Source organism: Hippoglossus stenolepis, chromosome 21 (genome assembly GCF_022539355.2).
Source record: "Hippoglossus stenolepis isolate QCI-W04-F060 chromosome 21, HSTE1.2, whole genome shotgun sequence".
In the NCBI taxonomy this organism is placed as follows: Eukaryota; Metazoa; Chordata; class Actinopteri; order Pleuronectiformes; family Pleuronectidae; genus Hippoglossus; species Hippoglossus stenolepis.
This window is the reverse complement of record NC_061503.1, coordinates 13173421-13190521: the sequence shown is the minus strand read 5'-3', so window position 1 is coordinate 13190521 and position 17101 is coordinate 13173421. Positions and strand designations below refer to the sequence as shown.

General features: G+C 42.8%; 4 protein-coding genes across 9 annotated transcripts; all 4 read right to left on the bottom strand.

Annotated features, from left to right (window-relative positions):
* Nucleotides 1-75: 75 nt before the first annotated feature.
* On the bottom strand, nt 76-2235 carry LOC118100402 (dual specificity phosphatase 29). 2 transcript variants are annotated; one of them, XM_035145435.2, is made up of 4 exons: nt 1581-2235; nt 1232-1445; nt 929-1152; nt 76-768 (listed from the first exon to the last, which is right to left on the bottom strand). In XM_035145435.2, the coding sequence occupies exons 2-4, from the start codon at nt 1405-1407 to the stop codon at nt 557-559; spliced, it is 612 nt and encodes a 203-aa protein (XP_035001326.1). In that variant the 5' UTR covers nt 1408-1445; nt 1581-2235; the 3' UTR covers nt 76-556. The 2 variants fall into 2 exon arrangements, with proteins under 2 accessions (XP_035001326.1, XP_035001327.1); XM_035145436.2 differs by having other exon boundaries at nt 1232-1420.
* Nucleotides 2236-3561: 1326 nt separating this feature from the next.
* Nucleotides 3562-5417, bottom strand: LOC118100405 (dual specificity phosphatase 29). The gene is made up of 3 exons (XM_035145442.2): nt 5067-5417; nt 4627-4844; nt 3562-3900 (listed from the first exon to the last, which is right to left on the bottom strand). The coding sequence occupies exons 1-3, from the start codon at nt 5192-5194 to the stop codon at nt 3698-3700; spliced, it is 549 nt and encodes a 182-aa protein (XP_035001333.2). The 5' UTR covers nt 5195-5417; the 3' UTR covers nt 3562-3697.
* Nucleotides 5418-6516: 1099 nt separating this feature from the next.
* LOC118100938 lies at nt 6517-16666 on the bottom strand. The gene is made up of 9 exons (XM_035146489.2): nt 16418-16666; nt 16116-16333; nt 15813-16002; nt 13034-13251; nt 12324-12521; nt 10401-10405; nt 8553-8737; nt 7744-7964; nt 6517-6985 (listed from the first exon to the last, which is right to left on the bottom strand). The coding sequence occupies exons 1-9, from the start codon at nt 16555-16557 to the stop codon at nt 6759-6761; spliced, it is 1602 nt and encodes a 533-aa protein (XP_035002380.2). The 5' UTR covers nt 16558-16666; the 3' UTR covers nt 6517-6758.
* Nucleotides 10616-13661, bottom strand: LOC118100403 (dual specificity protein phosphatase 13). Of its 5 annotated transcripts, none has more exons than XM_035145438.2 (4): nt 13452-13661; nt 13214-13251; nt 13034-13117; nt 10616-12521 (listed from the first exon to the last, which is right to left on the bottom strand). In XM_035145438.2, the coding sequence occupies exons 1-4, from the start codon at nt 13577-13579 to the stop codon at nt 12310-12312; spliced, it is 462 nt and encodes a 153-aa protein (XP_035001329.1). In that variant the 5' UTR covers nt 13580-13661; the 3' UTR covers nt 10616-12309. The 5 variants fall into 5 exon arrangements, with proteins under 5 accessions (XP_035001329.1, XP_035001330.1, XP_035001331.1 ...); XM_035145439.2 differs by having other exon boundaries at nt 13034-13114; XM_035145440.2 differs by having other exon boundaries at nt 13214-13246; nt 13452-13591.
* Nucleotides 16667-17101: the final 435 nt, after the last annotated feature.

The window sequence follows — 17101 nt, the reverse complement described above, 5'->3', positions numbered from 1 at the left end:
AACGTAATTACGAAAAGTAATTTGAGATAGACGACTACAGGCAAAACAAGGAAACTTGACTTAGCTGCTCTCAGAGCTGATTAACTTTTTTTAATTTCACCCTCTGAAAACTTGACATGAAACGTCAAAGCAAAAACATTCATGTAGTTTTGTTAAAGTCCCAGTGAAGTGAAAACAATACAAAAGAAAATAAATGTGACGGCAAGAGTTGACAGTTAATATGAAAAAAAAACACACTTAAAGAGAAAATGTTCATATGCTGCTGAGTCGTTGATTTGTCTGATTTGACGTCTGCTGATATTTACTTGACTTGACCTTAATCTCTGGAAGGTCTTTGTTAACTTAGAAACTCGAGACTGGACTAGAGCTCGTCTTTAAGTGCTTGTTAAGTGATTTACATTTGTCTAACTACTTAAGACTTGAGTATAGAGCTCGTCTTAAAAGTCTTGAGCACTGACTTGTGTCAAATAATCTATCACCTAACTTGTACTTGTCCTGAATAATTTAAGATGTAACTTGAACTTCTCTTGATTTACTTTTGACCCAAGTTTTAAAATCATCTCTGCTCCAGGGAGTCTCTTTGCTCCAGGAGGTGCGTGTCCAGCTCCCTCAGCTGCTTCAGGAAGCCCCAGTTGGGGATGATCCGCCTGCGTCTCTTCACGTGCTCGACGGCGTCGACCACCGTCATGCCCTCGCAGATCATGAGGTACGCCAGGAAGAGGGTGGCGGACCGACTCCTTCCCATCACGCAGTGCACCAGCAGTTTATCTGCGGACAAGTCACACGATCAGGGAGCTGCCACATGCGGTCTTTGACTTTAAAGGTCACGTCAGTCAAATTACAAATTTTGTTCACATTCTTGCTAGTAGCATCTAGCCATGCAGGAAGTTCAAGTATGATTGTCTTGGGCAACTCCCTGTCGTCTTACTCTGAGGATTCTTCAGCGTTTCTTCTATGAACCGAGCCGCAGAGAAGAAATACTGGCTGAGGTCGAAGGTTTGGACGTCCTCTGCGACCACGCCATAGTAGACGACGTCCATGTCGCTGTAGTAACCAGCGCCGGTGTCCACGTTGTTCCACGTCCCCTCCGCCGCGTTCAACACGTGCGTGATCCCCAACGCTCTCAGATTGGACTTGTCCTTTGCTGTCTGCCTGCGAGAAGCCGGCGTGAACATTATTTTAATCCTCTATTGTTTTATTCACTTCAGTAATTTCACAGCTTTTTACTCACTCGTCTCCGATGTACACGTTAGGCCAGACCTCGTTGACATGGGTGTAAGCCACACTCCCACGGTTGAGGATTTTCTCCAGCTCATAGCCCCCAGGTGTGACATACACATCCACTGCACTGGATTCCGCCTTTGTTACATTTCTCTTGGTGCCAGTCTTTGACTTGTGAGAAGCCATTTCTTCACCGCGGCTGCTTTTCACACACGATTTATTAGCTTAAGGGGGAAAAAGAAACACAACACTTGCTTTTTCATCCCCCTCCACTTCTCTCTACCTCTGCAATCATGACCAAAGAAAAAAACACTTTTGGGTTATTGCTTTTTTCCACATACATATTCAGCACCACTCACCAAGAGATTGAAGTCTGTTTTCCTTCTTGAGAATTTTGTTTTCATCATCCTGGCAGCTTGTTGTGAAGCAGTCCTTAAAGGCAGAACATGGTACGGTTTAATTCTGGCAGGCTCAAGTCAGGGCAGCGATTGTATAACCGCTCTGTGACGGGCATCAAATGCGGAGGATATTTTTAGGGCTGTGATGTGGCAGGCCCCTGACCTTAGCTGCCACGTTCCCTGCCTGTGGGGAAAACTTCCACCCCAGCCAGTCCCTGCCATCCACTTCTAAACACACAACTTTAATCTCCGCTGCTGGCAGGGAGCTGTGCTTATCCAAACTTTGCATTTGCCAAAGGATACCCATATTCACTGGAGTGAACAGGGCACTCGGAGCTTTTGCTCAGCCGTATGAGCAACTCCCGGAAATTGTGTCAGCCTCTCTTAGCCTTTCTGCATATCTGCAGACACAGGGAGAGAGCGTGTAAGCGCTGCCTCGCAACACCCGTTAAGGATGTTCTGCATCTCCTGGAGCCTCTCGGGGCCAAAAGAGAAGTGAAATGTGTCAGACTGTTAGACAGATGAGGTTTTTCACAGGATGGCAAACGTCTTTGATTCCCGGTTATATGATATGCACGGTCCATTCAGTGATCTAAATGCAAGCTCCCAAAGTGAGAGTGTGATGATGGCTGTATTGCAGAATGGCTGGATGAAGCTGCTAACATGTCAGACAGAGTTTTCACACCATCAGCCTCCTTTATTTTTCCCTCATATCTTCATACTCCGCCATCATTCATTCTGACAGTGAAATCATTAAACCTGTGATATCCAATTCCTTTTATTTTGACAGCATCTCTCTCACTCTCTGTCTCCCACTGTGCTCTGGAGAGCATCTCTTATTAAGATGGCTTCAGCGTTTCATCTCGTTTCAAAGTCTGACCTGAATCTGTATACACGCTCAGAACCATGCCGGCACATTTTTGTCGTCTTGTATCAAGCCTCTTTAGACATCACAGTTTTAACTGTACGACGCTGGATTGCGGCGGTTAAGACACAGTATTTTGAGAAATGTGAATAAATAAGTGGAGCATTGTTTATTTATAGGCAAACAGTCTATGTGTTGTTGGAGTGCAGCGGGGGGGGGGGGTTGGCAGTTGTGCTACATTTGTTTTAATGGTTTCTGTAATATTGATTGTGCTGCTTGTTAGACAGAAGCTTAAAGGACCATTCCACAGTTTGTACATGTTCTCCGCTCCTTAACTACACACGGACTGAGATTTTAAACGAGTCCCATAGAAAATGAATTTGAAGCAGACTTCTCTTTATGCTATTTCTGTCATTGGAGACAAATCCAAGACGAGACATGAGTCATTAAAAACAAGTGCAACGCTAGTTCAAGACTCTTTTTAAGTCTCAAATCATTTCATACTCGTCTGAGTCAAGATAAAAGTCATTCCAGGCAAGTTCTTCAATTCAAGTCAAAGTGAAGTCTTAGATAATTCCATCGTATCAAGTCTCAAGTCAGGTCTCACGACATTTGGGGTCAGAATCGAGTTCCAAATGGTAAATGGTCTGTTTTTATATGGAGCTTTTCAAGTTGAAATATAAGACAGCGTTTCTAATCGCAGCGCTTTTTCTAACCCATCGTCCGCACACTGTCGGCACTGGTGAACATATATTTAAACGTATCTAACATGAATTCCTTTCAAGGACGATAATTTTATGAGAAAGTATTGCAGCTATGTGAAAGTTTCTGTTTTTACTGTTTCAGGATTTAAAAAAAGAAACTAGCAGAAACGCCTGAGGGAGTCAAGTCCTCTCTTTGTGTGAGTCTGAATCGAGTCCAAGTTTTAAGTCTACAAATCTATTTCCTTGAGTTTTATAATCCATGGATAATATAAAGTTTCATTTTTCTGAGAGTAAAAGTTAAACTGGGATCCAAATGCCTGAAAACACGTTCACATAATGTAAATTTGTGATATAATCAATTACACAACTTGAGCAAGTTTCATGAGTTTGCAACTGACTTTAAATATATGCAGATATAAATGGAAACATCCAAATCTGGTCTGATCCTTTAACATTCAAAACATCCACATTAGAGGAAAGTCTCTCTCCCATGACTCTTATCCTCAGCATCATGCTGTTCTCCTCTGCAGAGCCAAGGATGAGTCCAGGCGACGGAGCTGGTTCAGAAACCCAAGGTTGGGAAGAATGTTTCTGTGCCTGCGAACAACCTTCACGGCCTCAACCAGGGTGAGTCTCTCTCTGATCATGAGGAAGGCCAACGCAAGAGTGGCAGAGCGGCTGATTCCTCGAGCACAGTGGACGAGCACCTTACCTGCACAGACAAGAGACACGTCAAATATCGTATCAAATATCAATAGCAAATATTTCATTGTCACATATATATCTTATAATATCTATAGTTTCTGTATCAGTATCTCATGTAGCTGAACTGTGATATGACTTAAATCGATTTCCACCAAACCTATAGAAAAGATTTTTTTTACTGTCTTTAACCTTTTTTGTTTTTAACAAGGTCTGAGCTGCTACTTGACCTGTGAGTGTCGAGTATTGATGGATATTTTGAGCCATCATTTCTCAGATTTATTTAAGATTACAATCAGATTTTGTGGCTTGATGATGGATGTTGTTCGGTCATATTACAGAATGTTGTTACCTCTGCCAAGGAGGTTTTCAACCCCCGTCCGTTTGTTTGTTGGTTTATTCGTTTGTTTGAAAGCAAAGATTACACGAATAAACAAATTAACGGATTACTACAAAACTTGCTGGAAGGATGTGGGTCAGGGGAAATCCCATTACATTTTGCAGCTGATCCGGATCAGAGGGCAAATCCAGGATTTTTCTACGGTGGATTTTATTGGGGACGTTTTCATCATTCTCCCAGGAAATCATTTACGGATCTTGATGAAAAAGATCAGGCACATTAAGGAAACTGATATGTAGGAGTGTGTGAAATTTGGTGCAGCCTGGTTGAATTTAAGGGACTGTTTGATGCTCTCTCCTTTGTGCTAGTGTTTCCATTGCTCTCCATGGCTCCTACCTCCCTGCCTCAGAGCGCCGTGAATGAAATCAGACGCCTCCGTGAAGAATGGGTACAAGTCGAAATCTTTACAGTCTGCTGCTTCTACTCCATGATACAGTATGCCGGTGCCTTTGTAGAAACATGGCCCCGTGTCAATGTGCTGGGGGCCGTCTGCAGCGTTCACTACGTGTGTTATTCCCACATCCGCTAACAGGCTCTTATCCTGAGCCGTAGCCCTGTGAAACAACACAAAGCAGATACAGGAAACAGGGATTTTCTTGCCTGAGAGCAGCTCTGTGAGCATATGCCTGCAAATGCATCACCCGTGACTCAAATGTACAGGTTTTATATTTGTCTCATGCAAGTTTGGCCAAGTAGAGGCCCTGTTAGCAGCGACACTTTCACAATCGGATCACCATATTGCAAGCAGGGGCCCCTGAAGTGAGAATGTCACTCACGCGTCTCCGATGTAGAGGTTGGGCCAAACCTCGTTGACAGCTCCAGTGGGGCGTCTGTTCGTCAGCAGAAGCTCGAGCAGATCGCAGGTGGGTGGTGTCTGATACTCGGGCTCCTCCTCTGCGCTCATGGCCTTCACTCTGGGTGCGTCATAACATAATCATCGCAAATTACCCTCAGCTCCACATTTCATCTCAACACATTCTGTAACTTTTCCCCAAATACTCAATGTTCTTGGACGGAAACATTGGGAGAAGTTGTCGCGGCCGTCCTGCTCCTGCTGCTGTTCCTTCCCGTTTGGCATTTGGAAAGGAATCCGCGAGTAAACACGAGGCCCCCGCCGCCGCAGCTCGCCCTGTTTTCCATGTGAACTGGATATCAGTGTTGCTTGGTGGCTGAGCCCCGCTGGAATGAGACAGCTGACGATGCCAGAGTCTGGGCCGGAGCAATGTGGACTATTTATTCCTCAGATGACTGTGACAGAAGCCAGGCAGCTTGTGTTGTGACAACTTTAACTGTGGAACCACAGCCGTGCGCACAGTTGTAGCAGCGCGAGTGGTTCAAAAACATGGGGGGACAGTTTGTGTCAGGCGTCCACACTGAGTCAGTTCAGACCACATCCACTTCTACTTAGCACAGGGAATTTAAAGGTTATTCTATCTGTTCAGTTCAAACATCTGAAGAAACTGAACCTACAATTAAGAAACACACTCAGTGTAGTGTGACCAGTGAGGAGAGAGTTCATTTACACTGGACTAAACTGGGGGAGGTTGTTTAATCTATTTAAACTATTAAACTAATTCAACTCAAGGTCCATTGTTTGGAATTATAGACACTAATGATTTCTTTTTATTTCTGTGTAGTTTACCAGTCCCCTGTAGAGTTTTCTCATAAATCCACAAACATTTACATTCAGTATTTCTGTGTATAATTCACAAATGTGTTAATGTACTCCTGCAGTCTGCTTCCTTCCTTTGTTGGCGTATTACAACACCTCTTTGCTCCTCGCTGCCACCAACAGTGTCGGCGGAGTGGTGTGAAACCAGTGGGTCCCATGTGCTTGCACCAGCCTGTGCGTCCTCGTGCACATGCACAGTGCCAACGCGGGGATCTCCATCACTGTCAACGATCCAATGCATTGAAGACACGTACGCAGCAGCTGCTAATGCGTTATGATTCACAGCTATCACGATGCAGTGCGATTTAATGCAATGTGATTCAACACATAGACTGTTATAAAGACGGATGACAGCTTCCCAGAAGTGAAGCCAAAACATTTTGATCCCCCCTGGTGGCTGGCTGCAGTATAGGTGATAAGCCCCACCTCCTCCATGTGAGTGGATGGGACATGGGACAAAGTAAGAAGTTAAAGTACACATTAAATACATTTTCTCTCAGAGATGCTTTCGGTCATTTCAGGTCCATCTTATCACACTGATGTATGTTCAAGTGTTAATTCTTCTGGTTTGTTTTATTTATTTATTTAACATCATGAGACTGACTTGCAATTGGCTGAGCATGTGTGACGGGTTCAACTCTGCTCCACAATTGCGGACTTGGTTCCAAATGACATCACTCGCTTTGTGACACTAAAAAAGATGAAGTCAGAGGCTTATCTTGATGTATAGGGTATTTAAAAACTTCAAGTTGACAGGAGGCAACATGGTGATCCACTGTCAAGGTCTGATTTTATCTCAAGTTCGCCTGTTTCCGTTCCCGCTCCTCGAGGATCCTTGGTAGTGCAGTTGTTTGTCCAGCTCTCTCAGCTGCTCCAGGAAGCCGGCGTTGGGCGAGATGTTTCTGTTGGCGCTGACGGCTTTGATCGCGTCCACCAGCGTCATGTTCTCGTGGATCACCAGATACGCCAGGACCAAGGTGGACGAGCGGCTGAGGCCCATCGCGCAGTGGACAAACACTTTACCTACAAATCAGAGGAAACGGAAAAAAACCTGACGTCACTTCCTGCAGATGCCTTCCGCTCCCCTCCACCCTGTGTGTATAATCACGCAACGACTGGATTATTGTGGTGTACTTTATTCTAACAGTCTAATTTGTCACCCCTCCATGGATTAATAAAAACGTGCACATCGCAGAGAGCAGTACTTCTAACTCCCGACTAAAAGTTTTTCAACAATGTTGCAACCAATGTTTCTACACACGGTAATCCCTGGTTCCTTATCGGGCCAGAGGATTAGGGCGCAGAGGAGCGCGTAATTGAACTGTCTCGGCGTCTGTGTATTTCTTCCGGGGATTACTGTAGGCCCCGCCACACACTGGAGCCCTCGATCAGCCAGCATGTGAAGGAGGAGGCCACATCTTATTACTGTCATGTCAGATACCGACTTCACTTTGCATAACAGGCCGGGCAGACACAGGCCACAAACATAATTGTGTAATTTCCATGTCCAATAAAAGTGTTGCTTACAAATTACCAGGGCAATCCATTTAAAACCAATTTTCCTGGCCAAGGTCTGAGCTTATGAGAAGATTACCGTGGGGGGAAGATATTAGCTTGATATTATGTTTAGTGTTTGATTTGCATTTTAATGACTAATACAACTGGGGGCTGCTGTAATGGGAATTGACTGACAAATGTTTCTGTGCCTCGAAAAAATGTCTCCTTCGAGTTAATGTGTGAAAATGATGAGAAACACCTTGAGCGCAGTGAGAGCTCCTCACCTGTGGGCGAGCTCAGAGCGTTCTTGATGAAATTGGCGGCTGAGTAAAAGAAGGGGCTCAGGTTAAAGGACGCCATGTCAAAAGCTTCCACTCCATGATAAGTGATGCTGGTGTGTCTGTAGAAGCTCGGCCCCGTGTTCACGTTGAACTTCCCGTCGGCAGCATTGAGCACGTGGGTGATGTGGTGAGCTTGGAGTGTCCTCTTGTCTTTGGCTGCGTACCTACACAGAAATATTATCTGTCAGTGCAGTGAGTTAGTTATCTCTACGAACACAGTTCATGTTAAACAACATATACGGGACCATTGTGATTCTGATTGACTATACAGTTACTGATAGTTTATTAATAATTAATAAGCCGTCCAAGCATAAATTAGAAGAATGGGATTCACATTCAAAACCTTTTGGTTTGTGCAACAGAACGTCATTGGTATTGTCTTTTAAAGTATATTTTTAAAGGCTCAGTTCACCCAAATAACTAAGAACAACAATTAAAAAGGAATAATTCATTAATTGGACCAATTTCACTCACAAAAATAGTACATTTGTATAAAAACTGTTGATATAGAGGCACTAATGTAAAAGGAGTTGCTTTCTAAATGTCTTCTGCCAAGGTTGTGTTTTTACCTGTGTTAGTTAGTTGGTTAGTTAGTTAGTTAATTGGTTAGTTGATGTAAAAATATTAACACATATATTCATTGTGTTGAGATTTATGAGTTTACCAATGATTAATCTTGGTCTGATGAGGTGAAAACATCTATTTTAGACTTATTGTTAAATGTCACTGTTCCTGTTTCCATTCTGACTCACATGTCTCCGATATAGATCCTGGGCTGAACCTCATCCAGATGGTTGCAGCTCCCTTTCTTTGTCCACATCAGCCTCTGGAGCTCTGAAGCCGGGGGGGTCTCATATCTGCCTCCCGCCCCCTCAGGGCTCACTGGGCAGCCGAGGCCTCTGGGCATGTCTGAATACTCCACTTCCTCTTTTACAACCTGTCACACAGAAGTACCACACGTCTATATTCTCACACAACTAAATTTGACTTATTAAATTTAGACCGCGCCGAGTGCTAGAGGTCATCAAAAGGTTCAGAACGGTTGGTTTATTTGCTGGTTTATTGTTGAAGACAGCCAACTGCTGACTTCTAATGGGGTTTATTGAAGTGAGCACATTATCATACAGTAATCAATACAATGAATACAATGTGGGACTATAGTGAGGATTGTCAAATAGAGCACAGGGATCTAAAGGTGAACGACCATTGAATATAGAATATATATTCATGCTAATAACTGCGCTCCGCAGCAGTGAGGGGCCATAGGAACACATTATAGTGGGATGACACTCATTATTTTATCTCCTCTTCAGTAGCACTTGGTAGATTTATTTATCTCCACAGATTCATGAAATTGGCATTCAAGGCTTATAAACATAAGATTTTCATTTCCTGCAGGCAAGTCTAACCTGTGCATTTACAATTTACACACTGGGCTTTGGAGAGATTTATTCTATGCATACTGTATACATTAGCATCCATTTAGGCAGCTGTGTGATTCTGCTCCAGGCCGCGCACGTACAAGTGTTGTGCGCGCATTGTTAAAGTAAAGACACCGATGGCAGTTCATCTTCTTATTTGCATGCTGCTGGTGTGCGGAGACGTAGCGTGGCACTCAGGGTTTGGCAACTTATTGTTGTGTCCACAGGGACGAGTCATTGAGACCAAATCTGTTTCAGTGACCTTTTGTTGAGCTGTGGTGGCATATGGAGGTGCACTCAAACATCATGGCGGCTTTACCCATATCTGCGTGTGCACGTGTGTGTCACTCAGAGCATGTGCAAGAAAAGCCGCGTCTGATCCAGCGTATGCTCGGCGCATATGAGTGTGTGAGTCTCCAAGGCAGAGCACAGTGTGTCTTTGCACAAGTACAACATGTGCCCGGAGAACCTGGAGGCGCTTCTTCCTCCTCATTGATCTATAAGTATAACCCTTCCCTCCCTCCCACAGTCAGGGCAGAGAACTGATTTCCCTGGTGCACATGTTTAAGTGCAGCGCTGCTTTCATAGCCTCCCCCCCTCAGGCTAACCTGTGCTTCCTGCTCTACTTCTGTGTAATTAAAGATGCTATGTATGGGAAAGTGCCCACGGTTAACGTGGAGGGCAAATAAAATGGCTTTTTACCTCCTCGAGGCCTCTTCTTGGTTGTTTTATGAATTACACTTCCCTGTTTAGCCTTTTGGATGCAGTTCGTCTGGATTTGTGAGCTAATTAATAAAAGAAGAAAGTGTATTTCCATCGGGCCATGGAGCGTCATCACAGAACATACTCATTTGTAAATGTGCTTAAGAAACATCTTTACCCTGCAAACAAAGGTACAATGAATCCATACTATGTACAGTTTATGTGTACTGTAATAAATATTTTCCAACATGGACGTCTATCTTCAACAAATCGGGATAAGATCACTTTGTTAGTAGACACTTGCCTTGGCTGGAAACGTTGCTTTTTCATGCTCTCTCTGTAGCGCTACATGTAGGTCGAACACAACTGTCTGCGTTCGACTCGGTAATCTACCCTGCAACCTTTTTTGCTATTTTAACATCTGAATCTCAGCCCAAAATAATTCTGGCATCATCTTCTGCATTCCTTAAAGGTTACCCGAGCTGCCAGCACAGGAGGGAGGAGAGGACAGCGCTTTTTTTAAACTGCAAGAGAATATAACATGAGTGCTGTTGTGCTCCACATTGAAACATGTTCAAATCAACACCTGTACGCTTTGTTTATGATTCTTTACTTTATCTGTGGAGCATTTCATGAATTGAGTGCAAAAACGACACCATACACATTGTATATCAAAAAGAATTACGCAAGTGTAGAAACATTTCTTTTTATCACATAAACTTCATGAATTCATTTCTTGTATCCCAATAAAATATCCACAGAATAAACCCACATATTAAAACCACGACACAGGACAATACAAATGATTCATGTCATTCAGTTTTTTCAGAGAGTTATTTTCAAAGAGCTGGTCGTGTAAAAGCTGGTGAACAATTAAAATACCAACGTGTGCGTGTGTGTGTGTGTGATACCTTGTGTTGGCTATTGTGAGGTTGAGAGGAAATCATATACAGTAGATGCATAAATGTACGTTTGTGTGTCCGACATTCCTCATGTTTCAACACATCATTTCCTAAACTATTGAAAACCTGAACTCTTTTCGATGAACAGCAGCGATCGGCTCGACTCGCTTGACGAACACACAGAAGCGTTTTCATACTGTGAACACTGATGGGTTGGTCTTACGAATCTTGTCTGAGTCATCGACAGAGTTTACTAAAATGTGATCCTTTGTAGAACATTTTCCATGAGACATTTGGTCCATTCTGTTGTGATACAAACTGAGGTGCTGAAGAAAAAGCATCTTACAAGCATGACACATAATTCAAGACATAAAATCTCAATATCTTTCGAACTCCTTTCTCTGTTTTCACTGTCTTTTGTTAAGACGTTGTTGTTTTCAACTTTACTGCCTCTAATAATCACTATAAAAAAGAAAGAAAGAAAAGGTTTATAGCCACGTTAGCATGTCCATGAGGAGGTAAGGCAGGTCATGACAAACTTGACATGAGAATTGATATTTAATGGAGAGACAACCCTGAGGGTGGCGGCGCCCAACAAAGGCCATGTTGATACTGTTGTTACCTCAGACTTTAAATGACGATTCACTTCCTCCCACTGTTCAAAAATGAAGCCTAAATATTCAGGAAACAGGTGCCAGCATCTTGTGCTTTTGACGAAATCTAGAGCCAGATGTCAAAATTTCAGAAAATATAATTTGACATGTACATTGAATTTTTAGTCTGGCCCCTGTCCCGTCCACCTACACGGAGGAGGTGGGGTTTCTAACCTATACTGCAGACAGCCAGACAGGGGGCGATCAAGAACTATTGGCTTCAATTTTGGAGAGCTGTCATGTCGTCCATCTTTATAAACCGTCTATGGTTTTTTACGTAACATCTCAGACACTGCTCGTGAGGCTCAGCACGTCAGATTTGGTGCAACTTCTTTGTTAACACGTATTAGTGTCACGCTTCCACACATGTCAGCAATCAGCCTACTGTTTTAAATACTGCTAGCATCTGTGAATGTTAGCAAGCCTTGCTCAGAATGTTAGCATGTTAATGTGCCAACTAGCATGTTGAAGCAGCGACACGTGCAAACATTGTGTCCTGAACATTTAACACTTTAATGTGTTAACATGTGAACATTTAACATGCTAATTAAAAAAAACTGAGCGATGAGTAGATGAAATGTTATGGAGTTAATGTAATCAGCATTCCCATTCTGCCCCATTATGTTTAACAGGCTAACATGCTAACGTCATAGCATCATAACGTGTTAAGTTAATCTCAAGGCACAGCTGAGTCTGAGAGAAATTCACTTATTTGTTGAATCTAATTTTACAACAGTCAATTGGTTGTTGAAATAATTTCAGTCTTGACTGTTGAATCGCTGCAGAAACCACGCCGCCGTGTGGCCGATTCTTGTAAACGTCTCCTCCCGATCACAGGATCTGACACGATTTCTCTTTTCTCGTCAGCTGAAGATCCAGATCCAACAGCAGAGCCAGGAAGTTCCTGTTGGGGTAGATGGCTCTCTTCTGGATCAATTTCTGCAAAGCCCGTTTGAGCGGGAGTTGGCGGTGGATCATAAGGTACGCCAACACCAGCGTCGAGGAGCGGCTCATTCCCATGATGCAGTGCACCAGAACTTTCCCTGCGTAACAAGACAAGATGAAGGGTGAGGGCCATGTAAAAGGAAGGATTAGCGAGAAGTCTTACTAATATCATACATGGCTGCCCATCTCACACTGAGGCCTTTCTTTTCTCCCACCACGAGCTGAAAATAGTGCCAACAATTCGTCGCCTTTGTTCATTTAAGGTTCCTTCGCAGAAGCGGCCCGACTGTCTCTTTAATCCCAACTCGTCCCCTGCTTGATAGGTTCTCTGAAAGGTGCCACGGTCGCATTATAAACTCAAATTCTTCAAGGTAACACCCTTATTATCACTGCCGGCTGAAAATACACTTACACACCATTACAAGCTGCGATACGGTGGTGACAGGTGACATTGAAATTTGAGTGGATGGCTTTATGGGGTGCAATAAAAGATGGTGGTGTGCAGGAATTTTAAAAAACATTTTTGCAGTGAATGACCAAATCTTTACAGACACTTAGTTCAACAATCAAAACCCACTGTGCAGAAATATGTTTAGAAATTGAGTCTTACCATCAGGTGACTTCAGAGCCTTTTGAATGAAATCGGCTGCGGGCTGGAAGTAAACATCCAGATCGAAGTGTGTCGAGTCATCTGCTGGAATGCCACAATACACAAAGTCGTTGCCATAAAAGCTGTGGTTCCCTATGCTGCCTCGCTTGGAGTGAGCAGCGTTTAATACATGAGTTATACCTAACTTCAGCAAGGCAGTCTTGTTTTGGGCTACTGCCCTAGCAAGACAAAGAGACAGAAAGAGGTTCAAGACTTGTGTGAAGGCCAGGCATCACAGCACAACGATTTAATGTCACAGCGAGAGAATATCTGGCTGCTACTATACTGCATGTCAAGGGTAATGACCTTGGGGAAACTATTTAACATTTGTAAAGTTAATAATGTTTGATTCAAATTTAAAAAGAAAACGCATACTTACACATTGCCTATGTAAATGTTCGGCCAGACCTCGTCGATTTGACCGAGATGTAGTTTGCATGAGTCAAGCAGCTTCTGCAAATCCTTCACAGATAGATATTCCGTTCTCTTGACTTTCTCTGCTGACATTTTCAGTCCAAATCCCCCCCGTTGGATGGAATCCTGGTCCAAATGTTGGTTGTATTGAAGCCGTCCCCCCGTCTACTCCGGCTCAGGATGATGTGTACGAGCAGGTGTTTATCTGCTGTCACTGGACGGTTACCTAATTTAGTGCTTAACCTAGCGTGTAGTGTTTTACGTGCGGAGGGCAGAACAACACACGCAGTGCAGCCCGGACTCTGCTCTTCACACCGCTGTGGGACTATAATTTAATAAGCCTCAAACAGAGATGAATCATTCCATAAAGCAGTGATAATTGGATGTAATTGTGGACAGAATGTTCAAGTGCATTGCTTACACTGGATTGTACTGTGAGTGCACCGCATGCAGTATTTATGGAAGGAGGAATACTCCAACAGCCTCATGCAACTACTTTACTGCTCTGACATTAATATCTTGTGAAAGCAAATTGAATGAAAAGGGGAGAGAAAAATTAAGCTTTGCCGTCGGCTGCACACGACATGAAACAGCACTCACACTGCTGCAAATGTCTCCTTTAACCCTCCCATTATGTTGCAGGTCAATTTCACCCATTTCAGCTTTTAAACGGAAGAAAAACATAATTAACCTCTCTGTCAAGCCATGAAATGTAATGACTTTTCTTCATTCAGGGTCACGGATGTGTATGTAAAAATGTGGGTGTAATAATGTATTGTAAAATGTCAGCACTGTTGTGTACAAAATCAGTCAATAAAGGTCTCTGGGTAGTTTTGACCCGGAGACAGTTATTGATTGATTATCTGAAGTGTTGCTTCTGCTTATTGATCGCAGCAGAGTGTGCGTGGAGAACAAAACTCACTTGGGTATGTTTATATTAACTGGATGAATATGATTCAAACCTGCAGCTGAGTGTCGGATTCTGTGATTGTGAAGAGGCTTGATGCTGCGGATTCATTTTCTGTGTCTTTATGTTACATTTCAGAGGCTGTTCCCAAAGCATTTTAAACACATAATTCATCCAAAAGATACACATAACAATGGACTCGACAAAATTAATCAGGCAATAAGAATTATATTATTTCTGAAACACGTTATTGAAAAGAGGAAGATGTTTCTGAGCTGTTGGTAATCCAAGATTTAAACCACAAGCTTTAAAAGACCATGGAAATCTAAAGATAGTTATGTTGTGTGTCACCGCAGCTTTTCTGCAGCAAAGCCAATACAGACTGAGAATTTTTAAATAAATGTATTAAGAAAGGATCCAGGGCCTGCAAGGTTGTTCAAAGTGACACAAACCTGACATTTGAGCCTTTAGAAAATGACACTGAACACAACCGGTGTGGGTGGAAGCTACTCTTCTTTCTATATGCCCAGAGATGAGTCAAATCAGAATCTGCTGCTGGAACCATGAGACTCGTTGGTAAGAAGAGACGATGACAGATTATTAAGGGGGATGCGTTTCTGGTCATTTCGGTATCGCCCATCATCCACCTACAACTTGCCTACTGATTTTCCAACCTCTCCCATGAATCATTCATAACCAGGTCATGAACACATGAGCACCGTGCAAATCATTCATGTTGTTCATGGTTAAAGGAGAAAGAGTTGTAGCTGTTGAAAATTACATTTATATTCACTTTTAATTTTCCTTGACTCTTCCTAGAAATAAAGTGTAGTAAACCATATACTGATCTATCTAATCTAAATTGAAGTGTGATAGACACAGATGAAGAAATATCTTCTGCACATCTGATTATGATGTTGATGAAGGCTGAATACAAGAACTACTCTCCGAGCCTCAGATGTCCTAGAAAATATAATGAAGAAATGAAGTTATATTTATTATAATGTTTAATATATAGAACTTCAGGGGAATCAAGGTGTTTTATATTAAATGTACAGGGACGTTTTAAATGAAAGGTTACATACATGTGCACGAATACACACACACACACATAGACACACTGTTTTAAAATTCATACACCTCCTGGGTTGTTATTGACCCACGACGTATCGGATGTAATTTTTCCTCGACATGATACAAAGGTTATCCTGACTCATAATCAGCCTTAAAATTGATTCTGCCTAAGGTTGATTACATTGATCTATTAATATAAGGGTACATCTGATTCCATACCATTCAGTATTTTAAGTACAGTATCTCCCTCCACTGGCAGATACTGAATCCTTCACTTGCAGCAAAACAGACATCTGAGGCAACTCTGTAGGTTAGAATAATGATTCGTTTGATATTTCACTCCCTCATGTGTTGCGTAGTTCTACATCCAAAGCACGGAGCTGTTTGAGGAATCCTGTGTTGGGGAAAATCCACCTGCGCTCTTTGACCTTATTGATGGCCTCTAGCAGGGTGTAACGCTGGTAGATCATTAGGTAGGCCAGGACCAGGGAGGCAGACCTGCTGACTCCAACTGCGCAGTGGACAAAAACCCGAGCTGGATGAGGAGAATGAGATCAGAACGAGCCATGTGACATGAACGATGCGTCATACACATGGCGAGAGATGGACTTTCAGAAAGGAACATTACAAACATGATGGGGTCATTACCGCCAGTCGTGTTGAGCGCATCCTGAATATAATCAGCAGAGGGAAAGAAATAGCGAGAGAGGTCAAAGGACGGTGAGTCATCTGCAGGCACTCCGTAATAATCCACAGAGGATCCGTAGAAGTCGTGGCTCCCCTGACAGTACATCCTCCCGTGAGCTGCGTTCACAACATGAGTGATTCCCAGCTTCCACAGACTGTAGCGATCGTTGGCCACTGACCTGCGCAAAAAGGAAACAGGGTTTATATGAACAAAATCATTACTCATTGAGCTGTGAAGGAGCACAGTGGTTTGCTGGACTTACATGTCGCCAATGAACAAATTTGGCCAAACTTCATCCACACGATTGCCAAACCTTTTTCCTCCGTACAAAACCTTCACTAAATCTTTCACACAAGGGAAAACTTGGATATCATCCTGAGGGTTATTCATTATTGACTCCATCTACTCTCTGTTAAGAATATATTATATATCTATAATAAACTGCTTATCTGGAACTCTTCATTTAAAAATGTCTTCTCCCAAGATGTATTTGTAAACTCTGTTGAGGCTTTACTACGACCACGCTGGTACTGACACGCACAGGTGCTGCTGGTCTAAAATTAAAACAGTGACCTATATTCTGAATGTTAATCAACCTGGCACATTTCAATCTTTATTAAGTACATTTTATGTGTCACTGCTATTTGTCATTGTTGTGGCCTTCAAAGGGAGAGTTCACTGAAAGATTCAAATTCAACTCGAGATGAGGTAATTTACACAACGGACATTTAGGCTACAAACTTGGTGTTAATGATGCCGTTTCGAGTCGAATTTGAACGTCTGGGATACGGACACTTGGGTGACACCACAAGAGCAGCATGGAGGCATGTTATGTTTTTTTCTGTTGTTTTTTTACTGTTTGAAGAAGTGGTCACCATTTACTTCAATTGTATTGGATTTGGCTGCAACGCTGTTTACCCCTGAAACTCCAGCAGTGTTTTGTGGA

What these genes read in the sequence shown, in the direction of transcription:
- LOC118100402 (XM_035145435.2), bottom strand. Translation starts at nt 1,407, where the DNA reads ATGGCTTCTCACAAGTCAAAGACTGGCACCAAGAGAAATGTAACAAAG. An exon ending in AACGTGTACATCGGAGACGA is followed by an intron (nt 1,153 to 1,231) that starts GTGAGTAAAAAG and finishes GGCTTCTCGCAG; the next exon opens with GCAGACAGCAAAGGACAAGT. An exon ending in AACGCTGAAGAATCCTCAGA is followed by an intron (nt 769 to 928) that starts GTAAGACGACAG and finishes ACTTGTCCGCAG; the next exon opens with ATAAACTGCTGGTGCACTGC.
- LOC118100405 (XM_035145442.2), bottom strand. Translation starts at nt 5,194, where the DNA reads ATGAGCGCAGAGGAGGAGCCCGAGTATCAGACACCACCCACCTGCGAT. An exon ending in AACCTCTACATCGGAGACGC is followed by an intron (nt 4,845 to 5,066) that starts GTGAGTGACATT and finishes GTTGTTTCACAG; the next exon opens with GGCTACGGCTCAGGATAAGA. An exon ending in CGGCGCTCTGAGGCAGGGAG is followed by an intron (nt 3,901 to 4,626) that starts GTAGGAGCCATG and finishes TTGTCTGTGCAG; the next exon opens with GTAAGGTGCTCGTCCACTGT.
- LOC118100403 (XM_035145437.2), bottom strand. Translation starts at nt 13,579, where the DNA reads ATGTCAGCAGAGAAAGTCAAGAGAACGGAATATCTATCTGTGAAGGAT. An exon ending in AACATTTACATAGGCAATGT is followed by an intron (nt 13,252 to 13,451) that starts GTAAGTATGCGT and finishes TTGTCTTGCTAG; the next exon opens with GGCAGTAGCCCAAAACAAGA. An exon ending in GGCTCTGAAGTCACCTGATG is followed by an intron (nt 12,522 to 13,033) that starts GTAAGACTCAAT and finishes CTTGTTACGCAG; the next exon opens with GGAAAGTTCTGGTGCACTGC.
- LOC118100938 (XM_035146489.2), bottom strand. Translation starts at nt 16,557, where the DNA reads ATGGAGTCAATAATGAATAACCCTCAGGATGATATCCAAGTTTTCCCT. An exon ending in GGCTCTGAAGTCACCTGATG is followed by an intron (nt 12,522 to 13,033) that starts GTAAGACTCAAT and finishes CTTGTTACGCAG; the next exon opens with GGAAAGTTCTGGTGCACTGC. An exon ending in CGCTCTGAGCTCGCCCACAG is followed by an intron (nt 6,986 to 7,743) that starts GTGAGGAGCTCT and finishes TCTGATTTGTAG; the next exon opens with GTAAAGTGTTTGTCCACTGC.